Genomic DNA, 26651 nt, shown 5'->3' with positions numbered 1-26651 from the left:
TTTTTTTTTTCCTTACAGGTTTTGTAATGAAGCCACATCACAGATGTTCAGTTTGCATGTTTTTACATTACACTATACACTGTCTTCAGAGAAACAGCCATTAAAATTTTCGTGGAGTACCTGTCTTCACATCTCTTCTTGTTGCTTGTTATGTACAGGTGCATAATGTTAACTGACTTTCATGCTTTGATTCTGAATGATTATGAAAGATTTAAGATGTCCAGAAACATCATTGTTTTCAAATTTCCCCTAGAAGTATTTTTGTGTTACAACTTGTAAAATGAAAAGCAGAGCTGTTCACATGTTCACTATGGACTTTTATTTTAAATACTAGCACAACAAACACAATGACATGATGGGACTATTACTTCAATAATACTGATAACATTCCTTGACAAGTTGGCCTACAATTTACATACATTGTTTTTATCTAAGCTATTTTAAATATTATCTTAAGATACATTGTAAAGCACAAGTCTCAAATATATACTAGTTGCAAACATAATGTGCTTAGATACTATCTTCCTTGTTATTCAACTAAAATAATTTAAAGTTCCTCAAAATCATGTCCACTTGTGTTCATGGTTTCAGGATGCATGACTCGTCCCATGAATAGAATTGTACCTGCATTGGGTTGGAATTGGACAAAACAGGAGTTGAACAAAGATAACTATTTCCCTTTTTTGCCCACACTTAGCAATGTTCTAAAGATAAAAATGTAAATAAATTATTTTCATTTAAAAATCATTTGAACATTAGAAATTATCTGATAATGTGGAAAATGTTTTTAGTTAAAAAAAATGCTTTCTTTTTGGCCTATTAAAGTTCTGTTCTCATAACAGACTTACCTGATCTCCTGTTCCTGATGAGAAAGAAAAATGGATGATCGACAATAACTTGAGGATATAGCACAGCCATCCTGCTAATTGCAATCATTCCTGTAGTGCAGAGAGAAAGTAATTACAAGTCCATGGATGTGCAGAGACTAATGAATAATTTCTCCAAACCGTTTACGTTCAGTGCAAAGGTAATGATTTATATGAAGCAAGATTTTTTTTACTTTTTTTTTACAAAGCAAGATTTTAAAGACATAGAAAAATTGTAAATGTGTTAACATTTCTACTTGATCTAAAAAAAATACACACACACACACACACACACACACACGAACAGAGTTTCCCATCATCCCACCAAAAATACAGGACAGTATATTCTGCCTATTTCAAATTTTTATTCTCAGTCTCAGATAAATACTTATGGCTTTACTAAAATGCCCTTTGAGTTAAGGGAAGGGGGAAAAAAAAAACACCCCAAACAAAAAAAGAAATATAGTTTCTTTATATTCTCAAATCATTATTTCTTCTGTCTGAAATGGGGATTTTTACATTAGCAAGTCACCAGGCTTCTAGCAAGTAGCTAGGACAGCAGTGATTAAACAGAAAATAACAGCAGTGAGAGATGCAACGGTGTTTCCTACAGCTGGGAAACTGAATTCCCCTGAGATCCTTATTGTTGGATAATCATGTTAAACTTGCTGCAGGGTGATTCATTGTCAGGAAAAGGCCAAGATTAAATTATGTAAGATTTTAAGCTTTCTTGATGCTCGAGACTATTGCATTTCTATTTCTTTCTCAACGCACCATTTTAACTGATGAGATCCTTTTAATGGACAAATGTATGTAGAAGTTAAAAATCATGTGTGCAAATATGATATGTTACATTTTACCAGAGAAGGGAAAAATACTACTAAAATTTCGAGATGGCCTTTGGACTTGATATTGAAAGAAATCCAAATAAATAAATGAAAGAAAAAGTCAACAGGAAAATCCTTTTCACTTAACTAGGGAAGTCAGAATGTTCAAAAATAATCAAGGACATTTACCATTTTGCTTTGTGTGCATGACTCAGGTCAATTTCTTTTAAATTTTTTATTTAAATTACTTTATTATTAACTTTAAATTTTCTATTGCCTGCTATCATACATTTTGTTTGTGCATGTCTTTTAAAACATCAAAGCTGTTCACTGACAAAATTAAAAACAAACTTCCACAAATAATTAGAACGAAAAATGTTTAACTGGGCAGCAGGGAAATATTTAAACAGACAGTACAGCAGGAAAATCTATTCTGCAGAGCTGACAATCTTTTCCCGCCTCTCAATAAAGATAGGAGTTCCTCTGGATGGGATACCCAAGTGAGTCCATGCTTCATATCCATGCTTCATATTGGAAAATTCTAGCTGGCTCATCACTGGCTTAACTTCTAAGTTAGAGCAACGTCAGTTTTTTTGCTTCGAAAAATGACTCCCATTTCGCACCCAAGACTGCTTTTAAAAATACAAATCTAGAAAAAGTGAGAAGATATTAGAAAAATCTGGCACCTGAAGCGGCAGCGGCTTCTGATCCTTCTTCATTAACCTCTATGAAGGACTTGTGAATTGCTTTGGAAAGGAAAATCTCTTTGTTATCTGCAAAATAAGAAATAACAGAAGAATTTCTTTTTTTTTTTTTTTTTTTTGTCTTTTTGCCATTTCTTGGGCCACTCCCACGGCATATGGAGGTTCCCAGGCTAGGAGTCGAATTGGAGCTGTAGCCACCGGCCTATGCCAGAGCCACAGCAACACAGGATCCGCGCTGGGTCTGCAACCTGCACCACAGCTCACGGCAACGCTGGATCCTTAACCCACTGAGCAAGGCCAGGGATCGAACCTGCAACCTCATGGTTCCTAGGTTCCTAGTCGGATTCATTAACCAATGAGCCACGACGGGAACTCCAAGAATTTCTTCCATATAGAGATAGGGAAGCATTTTACTCTTTAAACAGATTTGAGAAATAGAAGTGACATGAGATGCTGATTTAAAACGTAAGAGATAATGTTGTAAGAGTACATTTATGATTTGAGAGAACCCTTGAGGATGTATTTTCTGTTTTGTCCCTATTTTATATTCTCTTGTTAATTTTCCCTTTCATTTTTATTGGTAATTGTCTCATTGTTTATATCTTATATTGCCAGAAAAAGCAGAAACGTGACTCTTTTTAAGAGCAACTCCAAATTAATTCATAACTCAAGATGAAAACATCTTACAAGTTGCTCTCTAATTTGAAATTTAAAAACACAAAATAAAAACAGGTAGAAATCTAAGTATAACCAGAAGATTTTTTTAATCTAATTTCTAATTACTATGATAATATAAATATCCTTGGTAAAGGAAAACACAACTGACTTCTAGGTTGTAGAAATGTAAATACATAAAAAATTTACTTCTTATTCTGGTTAACTGGTTCACGTAAGGATTCAAATATCTGCTTTATCTTAAGGTTAGAAGAAATAACACATTTTTAGCAATAGGAGGACTGCTTTGAATTGTCTTCTAGTTATGCTTACTTTAAAATTAATGACAGTTTTAGGCTGAATTTGTTATCTAAAATTCATATATTGAAGCTCTAACCCCTAAGACTTCAGAATGTGACTGTATTTGTAGATAGATTCTTAAGTTAAAATAAGTCATTAGGATAGGCTCTAATCCTATATGACTAGTCTCCTTGTAAGAAAGAAGAAACCTCTACACAGATAGGTACAGAGGGAAGACCATGCATGGCAGTTAATTTTATGTCAGCTTGACCTGACCATGGTGCCCAGATATTTAGTCAAACATTATTCTGTATGTTTCTGCAAAGATGTTTTTGGATGAGATTAACATTAAAATTGGTGGACTTTGAGTAAAGCAGTTTATCTTCATGATGTGGGTGGGCCTCATCTAACCAGCTGAAGACTTTATTAGAACAAAGACTGGGCCCTAAGTCTCTGGCTTGCTGGTCTACCCTGCAGATTTTAGATTTCCAAAGTCTACACAATTGTGCAAGACAATTCCTTTAAATAAAGCCCTTTCCATAGATAGATAGAGATGTACAGAAATGCATATATCCATATCTGTCTAGACAGATAGATAGATATGGACACATATATGTATGTATATCCATTCATCCATTGGTTCTGTTTATCTGGAGAACCCTGAGTAATACAACATGTGAAGACATAGGAGAAATGGCCATCTATAAGCCAAGGAGAGAGGCCTCAGAAGAAACTAACCCTGAAGATGCCTTAGTCTTGGACTTTGAGCTCCCAGAACTGTGACAAAATAAGTGTCTGTAGTTTAAGCCACTCAGCCTGTGGTACGTTGTTATGGCAGCCCTAGTAAACTATACAATAGCTTTCAGTCTTGGGTTTTCAACTTTTCCCTAGGATTAAAACAAAATGAACAGGAAATACCTCAAATTCATTAGAAAAAGAAAGGAAACAGATAAAGGATTACTCAAATTTGTACTTTTTTTTTTTCTAATTCTAGGAGGTCTACTTCAAATGTAGGATAAGTAGTGTCATTACTGATGCCCAGCAACATTCAGTAAAAGCACAATTGATTTCCCATTAAATTGCTTAGTAATACTTTCAAAAACATATAATTACCCCATATGGATATAATATGATGTTCAACAATATTTTTGGTACATATGTTGCAAAGTACCTGCTTATTTTGAATAAGCCCCAAGACAAACTGGTGGGCATTTCTAATTATACTTTTAATAGGGATATTCCTTCTTCAACTCATATTTAGCATTAAGATATAAGCATTGCATTAGGAAACAATCTGTCTCACATATTACATTTTCTTCTATACTGTGTTTGATGACTAGAAGAAAAATAAAAAGCAACACAATTTTTACTTTATACAATTAAGTACAATTAGCTCCTTCAAATCCAGACAACTGGGTTTTTTTCTTAACAAATGAAAAGAAAAATATAAATTGCATTAAGTAACCTGTCAAAGATTCCAAGCATAGATGATTTTCTAAGGTATTTTAAACAAACTTTCTAGGAATAAATAGAATTTTCAGTTACGAAACTATTCCAGACTCTAGAAGGAGAATAAAAGTCATCTAGGTCTTCTCCAGGTAGTCTTAACTTGCTATTAAAATTAAACACGGACTGTCTAAGAAAATAAAATCACAGACGAAACTCACCTATTAACAAGCACATAAAAGTTCCTTAAAATCAGAAAATTAAATTTGGCAACACATACAAATAGATTTTCAAAAAAAGTTTGTAGACATGTCAGTGTATCTAGACATAGTGGTTAAAGCTGCTGTAACTGGAGTTCTGTCATGGCGCAGCAGAAACAAATCTGATTAGGATCCATGAGGATGCAGATTCGATCCCTGGCCTTGTTCAGTGGGTTAAGGATCTGGTGTTGCCATGAGCCCTGGTGTAGGTCACAGATGTGGCTCGGATCCTGTGTTCCTGTGGCTGTGGTGTAGGCCGGCAGCTACAGCTCCAATTAGACCCCTAGCCTGGGAACCCCTATATGCCACGGGTGCAGCCTTCAAAAGACAAAAACAAACCAAGAAAAATTGCTCTAACTGCTTCTGCTTCACACTAAAGACTCCTCTGGGATGATCTTATCAAATATTCCACTCCCTTACTTTATCCCCTCCCCTGCCATTTCTTGCTCCCACCTCCCACCTACCCTCCAGGATATTACACATCTGTATACCTGCTTAGAATACAATATGAGGACCTCCAGGAGGCTGCCTGTGTCTTTCACTTAGCTTTTTTTTTTGGCTGGGGGGCACAGGGTGGTGGGCTATAGCATGCTGCAGCTTTACGTGGGATCTCAGTTCCCAGACCTGGAACTGAACCCACGCCACTGTGGTAAAAGCACCGAATTCTAATCTCTAGGCCACCAAGGAACTCCCTAGCATCCTTCACTCCACACCCTGTGCTCCAGATTATTTGAATTGCAAAGTTCTGATCATACCTTACTTTACCACTTCTGTGCCTTTGCTTCCCCAGAAACTCTCTGAACCTTTCTACAGTTAGAGACACCTAATCTACTTTTAAGGTTCCGCTCCAAACCCTATCAGGACTTTTCTGTTCTCCCCCAATTCCTAACCCCCACTAAAGTAGAACTGATGACTCTTTGCCTCTGAACCCAGGATCTAATTCTATTTAAGCCTTTATAATACATCATATTTACATTGCTATCTCTCTCTTTCTGGACTGCCTGCTTCCTTTAGGCCAGGATTGTGGCCTTCCCTGTAGTGTCCCTGGCTTCTAGTATTTAGTGAGCCTAAAGAATGAATTAACCTAAGTAGAGGGAGTTTCCTGGTAATGTGTAATTTTCCAGTATTTCTCCCAACATTTAGTAACCATTGAATGAAAGAAGTTAGTTATTTCACAACTAATAAATAACTAAGGGGTTAGTTATTTCATATAAAATTCTGTGTGTTTTATATTTCACATAAAACTCTATGGACACTATGACCACATTCTGTTTATAATCATGGCTATAACATTTATTCTTGTAATAAAAAAAAAACATATGACACTAATCCAAAGTACATGGTCTAGGAAAATTGATGGAGAACAGCCACAGGGAGGAAGAAAATACAAAGACCACAAGCACACCCTTAAAGGTAAAAATCTAATTGAATAAAAGAACAAAGGGAGTGGGATCCAACAGACCAATGTCATCATATGTATTTCAAAGACAGCAAAATAAAGATCAAATCCAATGTTCCAACTCCCAGGGGTGACTAAATGCTACACCATGGACAGCAAATGTCTGCCATTGTTATAGAGACCTCAGGACACTTAGCCTTCAGAAAAAACACCACCCCACTGGATATACAAGTAGGAGAAATGTAACAAGTAAGAAGTGACATCATGAATCTTACAGGAACTAAAGAAAATGAAATTTTTTTTCTCTTGGGACAAACTTCAAGCAGTCACATTAAAATAAAATATAAGCCGAAAGTGGCTTAGGCAAGAATGCATACTGCCACTACATCTTAGAACAGCCTTACTCTCTGAGCACCTATCCTATTCATCTCATAGCCACAATTCCCTGTACACCTTCAGCCACCAAGTACGCACTCAGATATTTGAGGAATCATGTGACTGAAAGTAAAGAGATTTGCACAGATGAATTTGTCTTCCTGGTTAGAGAAAAGTTAACTGTTCTCTAAAAATGAAAATAAATAAATCAATGGCAAAAAGAATTACAAAAAAAAAAAATCCCAGACATTGGCCTCAAGCAGTCTTCTCATTCTGGCACAGGAGACATTGCTGCCAAATGACTGATCCTACTTTTCTCTGGGCAGCATGGAACAAGGCTTTTCACAATGGATAAGATGGGAACAGAGCCAGCAAACCCTGGGTTCCCCAGAGAAGAGGTGGGCAGTAAGTCAAGCTCTTCTGCAAAAGCAGGACAAAATATTCAAGCACTCATTCAGTCACTGAACAAATATTTTTCAAGTACTCCGCTCGTATGAGGTATTGCACAGGGCACCAAAGGCTCTAAGTGTCTGCGGTCGACATAATGCTGGCAGGATGGCCATCATGCAAGAAGATGCCACTGCTTCTTTTGTGGCACTGTTCCAAAACAGCCAATTTAAATAGAGTTCTGCGTCACCAAGGACATGCTTAAAATAACAAAATGAACAGAGTTCCATAACAGAACTCTAGGACACCAAAATGTCTCTGTACTTGAGTTGCTAATATATTTTTAGCTTCAGCCCCACCCATGAACTTTAGAAAGGTTTTTAGAATTTGAGCTCCTTCAAGGTAGGAATAGCATTTGTTTTTCCGGAGAGATTTTGTTATAGATCAGCGCATCTTCATTTATCTATTCACGCATTCATTTATTCATGTACTGAGCACCTTCTATATGCCTTCCAAGGTTGGTGCACCGTGTATACTACAGTGAACTAAATAGTTCCTCCCGGAGTTCCCGTCGTGGCGCAGTGGTTAACAAATCCGACTAGGAACCATGAGGTTGGGGGTTCGATCCCTGGCCTTGCTCAGTGGGTTAAGGATCCAGCGTTGCCGTGAGCTGTGGTGTAAGCTGAAGACGCAGCTCGGATCTCGAGTTGCTGTGGCTCTGGCATAGGCCGGTGGCTACAGCTCCAATTTGACCCCTAGCCTGGGAACCTCCATATGCCGCGAGAGCAGCCCAAGAAATGGCAAAAAAAAAAAAAAAATAGTTCCCCCCTAATAGGGAAAGCAGACATTAAATAACAAGGACAATAAAAAAGCAAATCAGCAAATGACCCCAATTTCAGAGTATGGTGAGTATAAGAAATTACATACAGTGATGTGCTGGCAGGTGACTAGGGCAAGAAAGAGCTACTTCACGTTGGATGTTAGGAAAGGCATGTCTGAGAAGGTTAATCTGAGCTGAAACCTAGACTACAGAGGAGCCAGCCCCAAGCGGAACTGCAGGGAGAGTGTCCATGGGAAAGACTAGTGCAGAGGCAGAAAGAAGCCAGGTGTGTTCAAGGACCCATAAAGGTCGGCATGGCTGGAATGTGGGGAGTGAGGAGGCCAGAGGCTTGAGAGAAGCCCCCAGCTCATTTCCTCACAGCACACACCGCCTAGCATCTATCCTGATCCCCGCACCGTTCGAGGCTCTCAGGACAGAAAAATGTCTATGACACAGTCTGGGCTTCTGAGGAGCTCTGAGCTCAGTGACAGGCATGAGAACAAGCCATCTCAGGAAAGGATAAAAAACATGTGATTGCACTTTGCACAGAGTCCTGATAAGGGAGAGTAAACCATCCAAGAAGAGAAAGATGTCAAAGGAAGCTGCTCAGGGATGGTGATATTTGGACTGGTTCCTGAAGAATAACTAGAAGAGTAAAAGTTAGAGAAGGAAGGAGACAAGGGCAGAGAATTACATTTGCAAAGTGATAAAAGCAGAAGCAATGACCTGAAGGTCCAACTGAAGGAGGCTAGTGATGTGGAGGTATCTGATTTCAAGAGCTTGGACCATGATGCTAGAGAGCCCGGACTTTGTCCAAAAGTAGCAGGACACAACTGCTTTGATTTTGGAAGATATCTGTGGCAGTAGCTGTAAGCATAAATCAGATGAGCAAATAGCTCGGGGCGGGAAGATCAACTCTTTTAGCTGTTGCAGCAGTCCAAGCAAGAAAGTAGAGGGGAGAGCTGGAATTAGGGCACTAGAGGAGAAAGACAGCCCTCTGGCTTACAGGAAGAAGGAGAAAGAGAACAAACAAGTGCCAGATGTAAGAGTCAGCCCAGCATAAATCTAAGGACTTGAATCTGACCTGAATATGGCTTTTGCTGTGTCTTCTTAATTCCTTTATTTTATCGGCTCCTTTATTAAAGCTCATACTTTGTGCTGAAGGATTTAGTACTCTCTTTCTCCTTCCCCTTACACCTTCCAAGAGGATTACTATTAATCCAAATGCTGATGGTCATTCATTTCCATTACAAAAATAGCCTTTACTCTATAACAGGATCCTCACTGCAACTAGATGAGCATTTTAAATAGAGCCAGAGAAGAAAATGATTCTCAGCACTCTCTAGTTTCCGTGTGTATTATACCAGTCTTTTTATGTTAATGGAATTTAGTGTCAAAAGCAATGGACATCAAATTAAGGTGAAAAAATAAACACAATACAGAGTATCTCATCTTGTCCCTTCATTCAATGAGTAGAAAGCAGAAAGCACGGTGCTGAGTACTTCTTAAACACACATAGGGATCAATTTGGAGGAGGTTTAAATTCTGGCGGGTCATATCTAATGCATAGAGATGTGAGATCAGACATGGTATGTGGCATAAGGAAAATAATAGAATATTGTAATACTTTAAACGGAGTGATTACTTCAGGTTGGTGTAATCATGGTGGCTTAGTAAAGTTGGGTCTATTTGACTTGAGGCTTGATTCAAATGGTATTTCATAAAGATGGGGAGCTGGGCAGATGGCTGGTGCAATGTGAGTGTTGGGTCTGGCTGGAGCATGCAGTGTGTGTCAGGAATCAGCCAGAGCTATGGCTAGAGGGAGCTGAGATCTGAATGCTCTGCCGAGCAGTGGAAGATGCACAGCAGGCTGAAGGGAGGCTTTGAACAGGAACTGGAATGATCTGAGAGCCAGTTTTAAGGTGATTACTCTTGGCACTGGTAGATAAAACAGATTAGATGGAAGAGAGATTGCAACAGTTTAGGAGGATATTGAAATAGTTGAGGGCAGCAGTAATCAGAGTCTGAAGCGAAAGTATATGCTACAGAACAGAAAATGAAAGAGTGGATTCAAGAGGTCTTAGCAAAGGACTCTCAAGTCACTCAGTTTCTCCAGAAGCAAGAGACTGTAAGGCTGTAAGGCAGGGTATTTTTTAGCCCACTGATAAAACACATTTACTATTTTTGAAAAAAAAATTTTCATTGCCTAATTTAAGAATGTAGCAGTGTTCCAATAGTACTGAGTGATTCTGAATTTACAAATTCTACTGAGTAATGTTATTTTTTTAAACCTTTTCCTTTTTTTTTTTTTTTTTGCTTTTTAGGGCCACCCCCATGGCATATGGAGGTTCCCAGGCTAGGGGTAGAATTGGAGCTCTAGCCACTGGCCTACACCAGAGCCACAACACAGGATCGGAACCTCGTCTGCAACCTCTATCACAGCTCACGGCAACTCAGGATCCTTAACCCTCTGAGCAAAGCCAGGGATTGAACCCATAACCTCATGGTTACTAGCCAGATTCATTTCCACTGCCACAACGAGAACTCCAACCTTTTCCCAGTTTTTAAGTAAGAATTTTAATTAAACTTTTTAATTAGAGAAGTAATACATACACAGAGTAAAGCTCCAAAGAGTACACAATGGTCTATGAAACAAAAACTCCTCTCTCATCTAAGAGCCTCTGTCCAATATTCTCAAGGTAATTTTCCAAGATGTTCAAAAATGTTTTACACGTTTTAAAGCTTAAATACGTACTTAGGAGGGGCACGTGAGATGGTGGTGTAGGAGGATCCCGAGCTGAGCTCCTCCCACAAACACACCAAATCTAAATCTAAACAACTGCTGAACAAGAACTAATCATTGGCTGACCAACTGGAGCACAAGGGGTAAAAGGGCCACAGGTATACAGGGAGGCAAGGCAGAGAGTCAGTCTCACCAAAACCCCGTGCCCCAGTGCAGAGACCCCACCAAGGAGGGATCTTGCAGGTCCAGAACTCTCTGAGGAACGAGGTTTGTGCCCCACCTTGGGCATCCCAATCCTGGGGACTCTTGCTGGAAAGACGAGGCCCTCTAAACATCTGGCTTTGGAAACCAAAGGGGCTTGTGTCCAGGGGCCCCAGGAGACTGTGGAGACCTGAAATACTTCTTTCAAACGGCTTGTACACGGTCTCTCTTGTCCCAGGACCCAGCACAAAGGCAGCAGTTAGAGGAGTCTGGACTATACATTAAAGTGACTCATTTGTTAATCTTAAGCATCTGCTGGAGGGGCAAGGACAAGTTGGGACTTTCTTTGGCGACAGAGACATGAGTGAGTGCCATTTTGTACTCACCCTATACCTTGCTGGAGCAGGTGGGCACACACAGGCACAGCCTTGCTAAAGCCTTGAGTGTGCCCCATTCCCAGCGCTCTTCCCCCACCTTGCTAAAGGCAGGGTGTGCCCTCTCCCCAGTGCCCTTCACCAGCATCGCTGAAGCTGGAGGGAGTGCAGAGCACACAAGGGATGCCCCTTGATTGCCTGGCCCTGATGGCCAAAGGAGCTTGTCCCAAAGGACTGTAACAATCAGAAAAACAGTTCTGTGCAGGCTGCCACCTGCAGGACACTGTACAGACTTCGAACTAAAACCATTCCCAGTCTCTCTGTGAAAAAGGCTCCTGTCTTTGTCCTAGAGCTTCAACCTGAGACACAAGCTACAGGTTTCTGACACATCTAGAGGCTACAGAGGAGCTCCCGGGGAATAGAGGCAAGAAAGACGCCTTTTTTGAGCACTCTCTTGGCCTTGCCACAACTTGGTGGTACCTCCCCCAGAAAGAGTTTATTCACTCATCTGAAACCCTGGGTTTTGCAACTATCACCCAGGGACAGTCTGGTCTGGAGGTCAGCAGGCTTTATAATACATAGTCACACAGGGCTTCATATATTTGCATATTTTAAAAACTCCTGCCTGAAGAGCTGGCTTCCAGTCAGCCTAAAAGTAGGTGCTGACTGAGATCCCTCTTGTTGGAACATTGACAGGTCTTCACACAGTGCCAACAACTAGGATTTATCAAGTATAAACCAGGATTTTTCAGACAATCCCAAGGGTTCAAGAGTCAAACAAGAGCTAAGGAAGGCTGAACAATAAGCTTCCTCTCCTACATGTGGCCACTCTGTCAAGACAGGGAGAGATACCTGTTTTGCTTATTAATTCATAGAACAAACACAGAGAGTCAAGCAAAATGAGGGAGGAGAGGGGAGTTCCCAATGGAAGAACAAGGCAAAACCTCAGAAAAAGACCCACTGAAATGGAGATACAGAGAACATATCAGGGGTTCCCAGAAACGAAGTTTATAAGAGGAAGGGAGTGGGAAATATTGGTGAAGTAGGTCAACTGCATAGTGACGGGAAGTAACTAGACTCATTGTGGTCATCTCTTTGTAGTGTATACAAATATCAAATTATGTTGTACACCTGAAACTAACATAATGTTACATACCAATTTTACTTCAATTAAAAAAATGAGGAGTTCCCGTCGTGGCTCAGCGGAAATGAATCTGACTGGTATCCATGAGGATGCAGGTTCGATCCCTGGCCTCACTCAGTGGGGTAAGGATCCTTCGTTGCTGTGAGCTGTGGTGTAGGTCACAGACGCGGCTTGGGTGGCATAGGCCAGCGGCTAGAGCTCTGATTCAGCCCCTAGCCTGGGAACCTCTATGTGCCGTGGGTGTGGCCCTCAAGGAGAAGAAAAAAAAAAAAAAGACAAAAGAATACCTGTAGTCTCCTCCTCCATTTTTTCACCCAATATGCTCCCACCCTGCCCTTGGGTATCTTTTCCTTCTCTGCTTGCACAATGTTTTCTCTAGTACAGAGCTTCTCAATCCATCAAAATAGACATTTTAGACTGTCTGTTGTCTACAACAATTCTTTGTTGTAGCTGCTGTCATATGTAGGGTGTAGAAGCATTCCTGGTCTCCACCAACTAGATGACAGTAACTCCCTAATTGTGACAATCAAAAAGGTATCCAACTATTGTTCAAATACTCCCTAAAGGGCAGTATTGTCCTGGTTAAGGACCACTGCTACAATAAAACATGTCTATCACTCCTCCTTTTATTAAATCCAGCTGTTTATGTCTTTCTCCCCACAAGTCTATGTCTTTCTTCAGAGCAGGTGTGCTATCTTAATCATTTCTTAATTTTTTATGACATAGTACTTGGTTCATATTATCTCCTCAAAAAGTTATTACATAAAATAATATAATGAATTTGTGTCTTAAACATATGAGCTTCTCATTAAAGCAGAAAGTAATAGCCAAATACATCCTAATAATTCTCCTGGGTACTTGTGGGGGTTACTAAGTGTCATAGACACTCTAGTCATCATATTTGGGGGAGGCAAAGAACTGTACATGTGAAAAACTGTACATGTAAGGCAAAGCATATAGTGCCCCCAAATGATGCAGGGAATAAATGCTATTGAATATAGTGGCAGCAAAGAGGCAAGCTTTATAGTTGTGTCACTAGAAAGTTTTTGAATAAATGGTTCATAAAGTAATGTATATATTTGTGTGTGAGAGAGAGAGCGAGTAAGAGAGAAAAAGACTGAAGAATGCATTGGTTGGGGTAGTTGCCATTCTGGGACTCTCAAGACTCTGGCAAAACTTGGAATTTTAAGAATGAAATAATTCTAGAAGTTCCCATTGTGGCTCAGCGGCAATGAGCCCGACTAGTACCCATGAGGATGTGGGTTCAATCCCTGGCCTCTCTCAGTGAGTTAAGGATCCAGTGTTACCTTGAGCTGTGGTGTAGGTCGCAGATATGGCTTGGATCCTGAGTTGCCGTAGCTGTGTAGGCCAGCACCTGTAGCTCCCCTAGGCTGGGAACTTCCATATGCAGCTCCAAAAAGTGAAGGAAAAAAAAAAAAAAGGCAAGAGAGAACCATGTGGCAGGAGGTACCCAGCATACTATAGGTACACAGTAAATGTGAAAGTCCTTCCTTTCTTTTAGCATTAATAAAAAAAAAATTCTCATTAAACACTTGAGAGGTTGGCATTAAATCAGTTATCCCAAAGACCTGAACTGGGCAATATTTGAGGATGAGCATGCCTAGATTTCTTTCCGATATTTTAAGGAGTTAAATATTCCAAGAAATACAATGTACAAGGTGGTCCCAGATAAACCTCTTCTCTCCTTCCCTTACTTTCTCATTTTATCCTCTAGCAGACATCTACTGTGTGTCAACTATGTGTCAGCCCTGGGCCAGGTAGTGGGATGCAACTGAGAGTAGGATGCTGAGATAAATTCAGTTCTGATGGAGGTGCGATCAAAGAGCAGAGACTTGCCATTACAGACTACACGAACTGTGAAAGAGCCTAGTGTGATTTCAAATCGCCAAGGCATTGGCATTCATAATGTAACTTATGCTCTATTGTCTCTGTGCATGGTAAAGGCAATTAAATACTACTTTATTAAGCTACACTGACCACAATAATTGACTTGCCACTGCAGTGATACTCCCTTGGGGCTGAAAAGCAGTGAACATTCTATGTGTGTGAAATAACTGCCTAGATGTTTGGGTAAGACAGTGAGGAATCTCTTAATCAAACCAAAAATAGAGCCATGGTAAGAAAGCAAAATATAATTATCCAGTTGGAATTTGGCCAGTATAGTACAGAGTCTCTGAATTCCTAAGGAAAGAAGCAGAAGAATTTTAAATCATCCTATGCTTGAACCACAATTTATTTCTGACTCAAGCATAATGTACCCATTACTTTTTGACTCTCCACCAATCCCATCTTCTTGACAATCCCACTCAAGATTCTGGAGCCCTAGGAGCTTGGATGCGGGCCATGAAGAACGCGAGCCTCAGGGAACATTCATTTCCCTTGGGTGGACAGGAACATTGATATAGTAAACGTGTAGAAAAGCTCTATTAGTGTTTTGGGATGTAAGCTCTCTAAATGAGGGGTAGAAGTTGTGCTATCAAATACATCAACATCATCTCATTGCTAGAAGCTGAATGCTGATGAGAAAACCATCTTCTCAACCCTAACTCTTAGAAGGCAAAGCCTTTTTTTTTTTTTTTTTTTTTTTTGCCTGCATCCACATCATATGGAAGTTCCTGGGCCAGGGATCAAACCCAGGCCACAGCAGCAACCTGAGCCACTGCAGTGACAATGCCAGGTCCTTAATCTGCTGTGCCCCAAATATTTTTTTGATTGTTAATCCTTAAGAAATTCTTGAAAACTATACCTCTACCATTTCCATCCTCTCTTTCCTTCTCTCTTTTGTATACACACACACACACACACACACACACACACCCCTATATGCAATTTTGGGGGTAGAGGCATCCACTTCCATAAATGGGACCCATAGGAGCTCACGGTCCGGATTTAGAAGCTATTATTCAGTCAGCATAATTTTTCCATAGGCTGCCATTTCAGGAGAGGACACCTAAATTCTTTCCTGTGAACACACGAATAGCTAAGGAATCTTCTATCATCTCTGTTCTCTCTAGTTGAAAACTGGATTCAATAAGTTACATACAAAGAGTTTCTTTTATCTTTATATATATCTGTCTTTATCTCTCAATGGATTGTTTCATTTCCCATGTTCTATAGAAATGATAGAAAATAATCATTATCTAGGCTAACTAAAAAATCTTACATTCACAGGTGCCTTATTTCAAGTGCCTTGGGGCTTAGCTGCCTAAAAATATTTCCAAAATGATTTTACATATAAGTACTTTAATGTTATTAATATGTTAAGATTTTTGCCCTGACCATACTAGGCCATCTGAATTAAATAATTCAACTGGATATTTTTCCCTTGGGGAATTTAAAATAAATTGCTCAACATCCAATACACCAAGTATATTTTGAAGTTGCTTCTTCAAAACCACTGTGTTTTTTTTTTTTATTGAAGACTTACTATAATATTCATATTATCTCACAGGTGTTCTTTTTTTTTATTATTTCTCTCTCTCTCTTTTTTTTGTTTTTGTTTTTGTCTTTTTGCCTTTTCTAGGGCCGCTCCCGCAGCATATGGAGGTTCCCAGGCTAGGGGTCTAATTGGAGCTGTAGCCGCCACCGGGATCCGAGCTGCGTCTGCAATCCACACCACAGCTCACAGCAACGCCGGATCCTTAACCCACTGAGCAAGGCCAGGGATTGAACCTGAAACCTCATGGTTCCTAGTTGGATTTGTTAACCACTGAGCCACGACGGGAACTCCCAGGTATTCTTTTTAAAAGTATATAATTCTAGGCAATTTCCTGGTGGCCTAGCAGTTAAGAATTCAGTATTGTTACTGCTATGGCTTGGGTTCAATACCTGGCCTTGGAACTTTCACATGCTGCAGGTGTAGCCAAAAGAAAAAAGAAAAGCATCTAGTGCCATATTTTAGATTCCACATATAAGTGATATCATATAGTATTTGTCTTTCTCTTTCTGACTTACTTTACTCAGTATGAGAATCTCTAGTTGGTAGGTGCAAACTATTACATTTGGAATGGACAGGCAATAGGATCCTACTGTACAGCACAGGGAACTATGTTCAGTCTCTTGGGTTAGAACATGATGGGGGATAGTATGAAAAAAAATGTGTATATATATATGAGTTACTGTGTCACTTTGCTGTATAGCAGAAATTGAAGGAACATTGTAAATCAACTATAATACATTTTTTAAAAATGCATCTAGTTCCCACAGTAGGCACTCATTATTTATCCTCTCTTCCTTCTTCCTTTCCTATATGATTTATTATAACTGGGCATATTGAGATATTCAATCAACATGTTTATTGATTATCTACTTTACAAGACATTGTGTTAAATGTGATGGGAGAATTCACAGATATATAAGGTAGATTTTTCTGGAGAATATAATATACAATCAAAGATAACGCATGGACCAGAATAATATAAACTTAATGTTATGACTGTATTTACATTTGCTTGTAGAAGTTAAATACTTCTACATTTATCTGGCAATAGATAACTATATTTTACCTCCATAATAAACAGAGAATTGGAGTTCCCATTGTGGCACAGCAGAAACAAATCCGACTAGGAACCATGAGGTTGTGGGTTCGATCCCTGGCCCCACTCAGTGGGTTAAGGATCCGGTGTTGCCGTGAGCTGTGGTGTAGGTTGCAGACGAGGTTTGGATCTGGTGTTGCTGTGGCTCTGGCATAGGCAGGTGGCTATAGCTGTGATTAGACCCTTAGCCTGGGAACCTCCACATGCCACAGGTGCAGCCCTAGAAAAAGACAGAAAGAAAAAAAAATAGAGAATTCACCATCATCATTTTAAGAAAGCATTTATGGAATAATATTTTTGTTTATTTCCTACCAGACAAGGCCGTCAAGTTTGCATTTTTGATGAAAACTTCAGTTATTCCAAGAGCCTTCAAAACATTTTTTAAATCAACTTCTTGTTCCACTGTGAACCTGGAGAACACAGAAGGGGAAAGTATTTAGTTACAATATCTTGTTACATGGGACAAGAATAAAATGTTAGATATGATGATTTTAAAAGTCTGTTTTCTTATGGTTACCAAAGGGGACAGGTTGGGGGGAGGGATGGACTGGAGGTTTGGGATTGGCCTATGCACACTGTGGTATATGGAATGGTTGGCCAATGGGAACCTGCACAGCAAACTCTACCCAATGTTCTGTGATGGTCTATGTAGGAAAAGAATCTGAAAAAGAATGACTGTGTGTATATGTATAACTGAATCACTTTGTTGTATAGCAGATATTACCACAACATTGTAAATCAAATATACTTCTACAAAACTTGGGAGTTCCCGTCGTGGCGCAGTGGTTAACGAATCCGACTAGGAACCATGAGGTTGCGGGTTCGATCCCTGCCCTTGCTCAGTGGGTTAAGGATCCGGCATTGCCATGAGCTGTGGTGTAGGTTGCAGACGCAACTTGGATCCCATGTTGCTATGGCTCTGGCGTAGGCTGGCAGCTGCGGCTCCAATTGGACCCCTAGCCTGAGAACCTCCATATGCCATGGGAGTGGCCCAAGAAATGGCAAAAAAAAAAAATATATATATATATATACTTCTATAAAACTTAAAAAAATAAAAATCTGTCTTAAAGAGGGTAAATTACACTAATATCGGCTTTTGATTACAAGTAGCATTTGATTGTTATTATAGAAAGAGAGGGCATCAAAAAGAGAAACATAACAGAATAGTATCAAATTAGGAAGCCAGAGTAATCTTAATATGGAATCTCTCCCAAACCAATGAATGATGTCACTCATCTCTCCAATGAAAAGTGTGGACCAAATCTGGTGGCATTAACAAACAAATGCATTTTTTAAAAAAGCAAAGGCTTTATCTTTTTATAAAAAGTGAAAACAACTGGTTAGAACTAAATATTTCCTTTTTAAAAAAGCTGTTGCCTCCTAATCAATACAGATCATAAATATAAGTTTTTAGCCAATGGGTTGTGTCCTTAAAAGAGCTAGGTCTCTAATAGTCACTAAACATTACAGTAACATCATATCTAATGTCTGGTTTTAAGAAGAATGACAAGAGAATGGTTACTATAAGCAAGATCCAGACACCAAGAGGAATGATCGGAGAAAACAGTTTTAGCAGGTCTGCGTTTACAGGACAATATAACTAACAGATGAGCAAATTATAGGAAACATATTAAACTAAATATCCTCCACTTAACACTGTTTATTTTGTTTTCCACAAAGAGCAGATATTGACTGTGAAAGTAGAAAAGAGGGATGAGTTGGAAAATATGTAATGTCTTGGAGAATATACTCAATGACTTGAATGAATTCTTAAGGTGTTTTTCTGTGTGTGCTTTGTTATTTATTTATTTGTTTATTTATTGGTCACTTATATAGAGTTTTCTACATACTGGAACTCTTCCAAATGTATAAAACAGATTAATTTAATAAAAACAGATAAATTGAAATATTTCTCCAGCCCATCGAGGTAGGTATTATCCTTAGTTAACATTAGAAGAAGCTGAGGGGTAGAGAGATGCAATAACTTGACCAAGGTCATACAGCTAATAAGTGGCAGAGTTGGGATATGGAGCCAGGTAATATTATCTATATCCTGATCTGCCTAAAATAGGAGGGCAAAGGGATTGAACCCACGTCTCAGCAGTGACCGGAGCCTCAGCAGTGACAACCCAAGGTTCTTAACCCACTGAGCCACGTAAGAACTCTTATTATTTCTTAAAATAAGTTTGGATTAATCACACTTTTGGGGCTAGCTATTCAGGTGAGGATGGTAGCCAGATTGAATTTGGGCAATTTCCGTAATTCCTGAGCCTTGGGTTTGGCATGTGGAAAATGCAATAATAATGCTTACCTCATAGTTTTTTGAGGGGATTATATAAGTTTTCTAAAAGTTAGGATGGTGTTGGTGTGTAGGAGATGTGTAATAAAGGGCAGATGTTCATAGTTCTTACTATGTTGCAGTTGTGTGTAACATTCACAGTATTATTGATGTCAAGGTGTTGAATATTTGCATTTTATTTTATTTTTTATTTTATTTTATTTTATTTATTTTTTGTCTTTTTGCCTTTTCTAGGGCCGCTCCCACAGCATATGGAGGTTCCCAGGCTAGGGGTCTAATCGGAGCTATAGCCGCCAGCCTATGCCAGAGCCACAGCAACATGGGATCCAAGTCGCGTCTGCAACCTACACCACAGCTCATGGCAACGCCGGATCCTTAACCCACTGAGCAAGGCCAGGGATCGAACCCACAACCTCATGGTTCCTAGTCGGATTCGTTTCTGCTGCGCCACGATGGGAACTGAATATTTGCATTTTAGTGGTAGTAGCAACTCTGATTAAATAGCTGTACTAATCTCTGCTACTTTAACTGTAAAGTAGTCAAATCTAGTGTCTTTTTCATTTTAATATTTGTAGTATATAGCATAGGACAAAATGCATAGGTCGAAGTGAAATAAAATCTAAGTGTCCATGAGATTATTCGTTTAAAATCAAAGACAAGATGTAAATAATTTTCATTTATCCATTCCTTGTCTTTGTTCCTTATCAAACTATTGAAAATTAGCTATTATCCATTTATTCTCTTCCTCTTTATATAGACTAATATTAATACAAATAATCATTATCATTTCCCATATACTGAGTGTCTACAATGTCCCAGGCACTAGGCAAATCCTTTCATGTATCATCTCTCATTTAATTACCCCATGATAATCTCACACAATCCTGTAAAATAGGTATTGTTATCTCTATTCCACAGAAGAACAAACTGAAGTCCAAGAAAGCTAAGCAATTTGCCCTAATCACATAGTTAGTAGATGGTAGAATGAAGATACAAACTATGATCATTCTGATTACAAAGCCCCCCCCCGCCCCCCGACACCCACTGCCAATCACCATAATTCCAACAATAGTTTATTTAAAGGCAGACAAACAAACTATAGGAGATTTTACATTTTACCCACCAAATCTGAAAATAAAAAGCCACAACACTGCTTTTTGAAAACCAAACAGCTTGGCTGTTTTTGTAAAGGCATTTGATATACTATTGCATTTTCAGCTTTCTATCTGAATGAATTAAAGAGGTTTGTAGAGGGCAGAAGCATTGGAGACTGAGTACATGTGTGGAGCAAGTGTTACGAAAGAACAAAAATATGTTACATGTAGAGATTTATAAAACATATAAGCAAACCCTTTGTAGAAAAACCTGATGAAAAGCACTCATGTTAAAGAACAAAATAGATGGCTTATGCACTAGTTTTTTTACAAACATGAAACTGAAGTGCCTTATTAGTAGACAGTCATTTCAAAACAGCAGGATGGTTTCTGGTTACAAAATAGAGAACCACTTATCCTTTGATTTCTAGCACTCTGATCATAAAAGACAAGTCTGAGACTACAAATTTCAGAGTGGAAAGATACTAAAGCCAGGTCCATCTGTATTCTAAGTGTTAGGAGATTTGATTTTGATTTTAGAAAAATCTTTTTATACCTAAACAGTGTCATTAAAGACTGAAGAGTAAGAATAGACAATGCAGAGAGCTATTTTATGAGCCATATTTAAAACAAATTTACTTAGAGAAACATATATATAAAGCTATCTGTAGATTAACAAAAGATAAATACTGACTTAATAATAGTAATAATTATTATTAATAATAATTATTATTAAATAGTAATAATTATATGCTGCTTACTCCATGGCAGGTATTATTCTAAAGTACATTTTAGATATTTTGCATATATCATATATAAATAATATATAATGTATTTCTATATTAGCCAAGATATTTTGTCTGCTATAGATAAATTGGAAGAATATTCGGCAATCTCATTTAAATCTTAGAGATATATGACCACACATAAACCTTGTGGTATTTCACTGGATTTGCTGATATTACATAGAACTCACCCTCTTCTACATTTTCAGAGTAATGTCTCCATGTGAATAAAACTATATAAACCCTTTAAGACAGACACTTGAGTAAATCTGGACCACAACTTTTGGAAAGTTTTTACCTTTGCTAAAACTGAGTCATTTAAATCATTACCTTGTATTTTGGATAAAAATACTATTTCAATTTAGCATCCGATCCTTATAGGATTTATTGTTCAGGGGAAAAAATAGCAATACAAAAGTAATTGTCTCCCCCAAATACCCCCATCCCTAAATACCCTATGCCTCTTAAGGAAAGCATTTTAAAGCAATTTGTATAAAATCTGGTATAATAGAAAGAAAAGTACCTGTCAAATAGGACAAGAATGTGGTCAAACTCAGAAATGCAAAGCTGCATTTTCAGAGTAATATCTTCATGTGAATAAAACTCTATAAACCTTTTAAGACAGACACTTGAGTAAATCTGGGCCACAACTATTGCAAAGTTTTTGCCTATAAATCATTACCTTCACTTAACAGTTAGTGGGTCCTAATGTAAAACGGAGGGGCAGACAGTTTTCCATTGATTATTACTGACGCATTGCTATTTGGAAACAGTCAATCTCTTAAAAACAGAAACTGAATGTGTCTGATCTAGCTATTTAGCCTCTCACTCTATGCATTAGACATGCAAAGGGAGAATTCATGGAACTCCTGGAGAAATGTATACATGGTAATTAACTGTGCCTAGTATAGTAACAGGCATTAACATGAGCAAGCAAGCAACACTATTTCACAATTAAAGAGTATCTCTTAGAAAATAAAAATTAATTTTCTTCTGCTGCCACATTCAATTTCTCGGTGGACAGGACCCGGAGGTCACATTCTCTAGTGAATATGGTTGAATTATAATATGTGATATTTATTAAACTTTCATTTAGAATTCTTTAAAAATACTCCTAAATAACTTTACATCTTCACAGAACTAAGGCATTTGGAGATGCTGCAGTTATTTCATAGAATTTAATGAGAGGCATTAACTAGGTGCCGAATTTCTCATATTACCAAAAGGAATGCCTTACAAAATGCAAGGAAAAAAATACAAAATTAATGATAAAAGGTCACTAGATGAGAGTTTAAATCTGATAAAATTATTTAAATTTAAATATTAATATTCAAAAGTAAACCGTTCTTTTAGAGTTGATACATTGCTCATATTAAATATGTAGATATAAATGATCATTTATTAAAAAAAAAGCCCTTGGGTATGTTTGTTAGATATTTATTGGCTACCTCTCCTTGAGAACAGACATGGTGAAATCTTTCTACATAAATGTATCATCATAAAGTTGTACAACCTATCTTATTCAAAAAGAAAAAATAATATTTGGGTTATGATTACCTTAACTTTTATATGTAGACTAAGAAATATATAGCCATATATATATATATATATATATATATATAATGTTTTATATATGTAACATGTATATATATATATACACATATGTGTATATATGTACTATATATACATATATGTATACATGTTATATGTGTTATAAATATGGCTATATACTATGAACATATAATACTAACATAATGTGTTTACATCTTTCTAGTCAAAAATGTCTACAATATCAAATAGCTCTCCTTCATTAACATAAACAAACATCAGCAAAGTTTTTGGAAAAATAAACATTTATATAAGATGTTACTTTTGTTTATTTATTTATTTTTGTCTTTTGTCTTTTTAGGGCCACACCCTTGACATATGGAAGTTCCCAGGCTAGGGGTCAAACCAGAGCTGCAGTCTCCAGCCTATACCACAACCACGGCAACGCCAGATCAGAGCCATGTCTGTGACCTAAACCATAGCTCACGGATCCTTAACCCACTGAGCGAGGCCAGGGATCAAACCCAAGTCCTTGTGGGTACTAGTCGGGTTCGTTAACTGCTGAACCACAGGCACTCCCAAGATGGATCTTTTAAATGACAATTCATAAAATTAGAATAAATATGAGTTAATAAGATTTTAGTAATTCAATTTTAATACTAATATCTTATTTATCACCCTTCAATATTCACAGCAATTAATCACATTTATACAATTTTCTTAATATGGGATGAAGAGTGGAACTGTACTTCCGCACATGTACATGTTTATTGACTATTTATTCATGTGTCTTGTTTTGTAGCCTAGAATTTACACCTTAGGTTTATAAATTTGTTGTTTGTGTTTACTGGTGTAGCTCCCCTATTAGATTTTAAGGTATTCAAGGACAGAATAATGTCTTCAATTGAGTTTGATTTTTGCAAAGACTTATTGTGTCTGTGGGGTAGGAGAGAGAACTGACTTTACCCTAGAAGAACTTCCAGAAAGAAAGCAAGACCCACAAAAAAATGTATTATTTATTGTGGGTGGTAACATAAATGTATTGTAATTAGAGGGAAGTGCATAACTGAAGCAAACTGAGGGTCACCTGCTCCATCACAGGGTTCGTGAAAGGCCTCCTTGAAGAACTGATGCTAGAGCTGTACCCTGAAGGCTAAGTAAACATCTGGCAAACACACATGAGGAGGGCATTTTAGGCCAATGCAAAACATACAGAGACTCAGAGGCATAAAAGAGCATGGTGTCTGTGGCATAATTACAAGCACCTGGACAGTACCTGCTACAACATATTTGATGTGGTGAGTGGATAGAGATAGGGTTGAGGAAGTGGATGGTAGTCAGAACATTGAGGCCCTGCATCAATTTTGTTCTTTCAGCCACCCAGAGAATTTTAAGCTTCTTCCTGCCTATTTATGGTTGTATCTTGTCACCTAGCACCTGCCTTGCTTGCACTTCTGCCAACGAAGTTGAAGATTATTTTCTCTCCAGCTATTATCAACTTTAAATATTAATGAAATACAGAAGACTGTCAATGCAAATGGTATTCAGAGACAATCTACTGAAAAATCTTCTAAAAAGAAGCTAAGAATATTGACTCATATCTGAAACTAGGTCGTCATAAGTAGTATTTAATGAATCAAGAAGTGAACCTACCTCTCTGGGCAAGACTGAATGAGTATGAAAGAAGACTTTTTAAAAAGATGGAGGAGTTCCAGTCGTGGCTCAGGGGTTAACGAATCCGACTAGGAACCATGGGGTTGCGGGTTCGATTTCTGGCCTGGCTCAGTGGGTTAAGTATCCGGCGTTGCTGGGAGCTGTGGTGTAGGTCTCAGACGCGACTCGGATCCCGCATTGCTGTGGCTCTGGCGTAGGCCAGGGGCTACAGCTCAGATTCGATCCCTAGCCTGGGAACCTCCATATGCCACAGGAGTGGCCCTAGAAAAAGGCAAAAAGACAAAAAAAAAAAAAAAAAGATGGAAAGGAGTTCCTTGCTGGCTCAGTGGCTTAGGCCCTGGCATTGGTTATTGCTATGGCTCTGGTCACTCCTGTGGCATGGGTTCAATCCCTGGCCCAGGAACTTCCACAAGCTGCAGGGGCAGCCAAAAAGAAAAAAGAAAAAAAGAAAAAAAAGATGGAGAAAGAGGAATAAGGAAGGGGAGAAGGAATAGGAGAGCAACACAAGACAAAATTAATTCAAAAGCAGAGGCAAAAGTTTCTCTGAGTCAGAACCCCACTGATACCCTTACCTCTGTGCTGTCAGAGGGAGTCACACAGGAGCCTCTTACCTGGGCAGGTACACTTCCACTTTTTGCTTCTTCACAGAGTTGGCCCATTCTTCAAGGAGCTGTGCTTTGACCAAGGGCTCCAGGGTGGCCAGTGGAACTTCCTGTCTGGACAATACCAGCATCATACTTATCTCATCTCCCTCATAGGGTATTTCCAGGACTTGGTAGATACCACCAGCTTCATTGGAGCCATCACTAAATTCCCCTAAAGAAGGAAAGAAAGAAGGAAGGAAGGAAGGAAGGAAGGAAGGAAGGAAAGAAGGACAGAAAGAAAGAAAGAAAGAAAGAAAGAAAGAAAGAAAGAAAGAAAGAAAGAAAGAGAGAGGAAGGAAGGAAGGAAGGGAGAGAGAGAGAGAGAGAGAGAAAGGAAGGAGGAAGGAAGGAAGGAAGAAAGAAAGAAAGAAAGGAAGAAAGAAAGAAAGAAAGAGAAAAAAGGCCCATGTCAAAGCTTAAACGAAATGTTTAAATTTGTTATAACTATTCCAAAACAGCGAAATATAAGAATTTCAGGTATCTGGGAAGAAGAGGATTTAATTTAAAGTTGGTCCTGAAATTCAGGTGAATCTTCAGCTCTACGTAATTTATTTTATTTTAGGATTCCTCAGAGTTGTTTCACATTTGTCATAACATGTTCTCTAGACTTACCTTTTTTTTTTTTTTTTTTTTTTTTTTTTTTTTTTTTTTTTTTTTTTTTTGGCTTTTCAGGGCCACACCTGTGGCACATGGAGGTTCCCAGGCTAGGGGTTGAATCAGAGCTGCAGCTGCCAGCCCACACCACAGCGACAGCAACTTGAGATTCTTAACCCACTGAGTGAGGCCAGGGATCAAACCTGCTTCCTCATGGATACTAGTCAGGTTCATAACCCACTGAGCCACAATGGGAACTCCTAGACTTACTTATTTTTAAATGAGGTATCTCAAATGGATATATATTTAAAGGATATCATCAGAAAAAAATAAAAAGTCCTGATTAGAAAGTTGGATGTAAATCACATTTACCAATATCCAGGTTATTTCTAAGAAGGGAAAAATTGACCACATAATACACAGTATTATTATTATTATTATTACCACAGCTAAAATTTTCAGGACAAGGTAGCAAAGCCAAAATGCAATCTATGGAACATATCTGTGGTGGTTTAAACCTCCAAATTAAGTAATTAGGTAAGTTAGGTAATCAACTTTGTGTTCTGTGATCTAAGCTAAATTGACCAGGCTTCTATTTTTAAAAAGTAAATAAATGTCTTTAAAACAAATGATTCTGCCACTACTTTAAAATCTTCCTGGGGTTCCCGTCATGGCTCAGTGGTAATGAACCTGACTAGTATCCATGAGAACGAAGTTTGATCCCTGGCCTTGCTTAGTGGGTTATGGATCTTGCAATTTCATGAACTGTGGTATAGATTGCAGGCGCACTGCGGCTCTGGCATTGCTGTGGCTGTGGCACAAACCAGCAGCTGCAGCTCCAGTTCAACCCCTAGCCTGAGAACTTCCATATGCCATGGGTGTGACCCTAAAAAAGCAAAAAAATAAAAATAAATAAATAAAATAAAAATTTCCCCATTTAAAAAAAAAATGCTTTCA

The 26651-nt window shown here is 38.4% G+C and overlaps 1 protein-coding gene across 2 annotated transcripts in view; it reads right to left on the bottom strand.

The window, feature by feature from the left end:
• Nucleotides 295–26651, bottom strand: part of SERPINI1 (serpin family I member 1) — a 77605-nt gene continuing 51248 nt past the window's right edge. Inside the window, exons 5-9 of one of the 2 annotated variants that reach the window (XM_001926040.7) lie at nt 25068–25272; nt 17369–17466; nt 2380–2466; nt 849–938; nt 295–624 (exon numbers count right to left, since the gene is read on the bottom strand). In XM_001926040.7, coding sequence (XP_001926075.4) covers nt 548–624; nt 849–938; nt 2380–2466; nt 17369–17466; nt 25068–25272 — 557 coding nt within the window. In that variant the 3' untranslated portion in view covers nt 295–547. The remainder of the gene's footprint in view (nt 625–848; nt 939–2379; nt 2467–17368; nt 17467–25067; nt 25273–26651) is intronic. The other variant, XM_021069762.1, reaches the window with a different exon arrangement.

The sequence above is a fragment of the Sus scrofa genome, chromosome 13 (assembly GCF_000003025.6).
Source record: "Sus scrofa isolate TJ Tabasco breed Duroc chromosome 13, Sscrofa11.1, whole genome shotgun sequence".
NCBI classification, from domain to species: Eukaryota; Metazoa; Chordata; class Mammalia; order Artiodactyla; family Suidae; genus Sus; species Sus scrofa.
The sequence above is the reverse complement of the archived record's forward strand: the minus strand, read 5'-3'. Positions and strand labels throughout refer to the sequence as shown.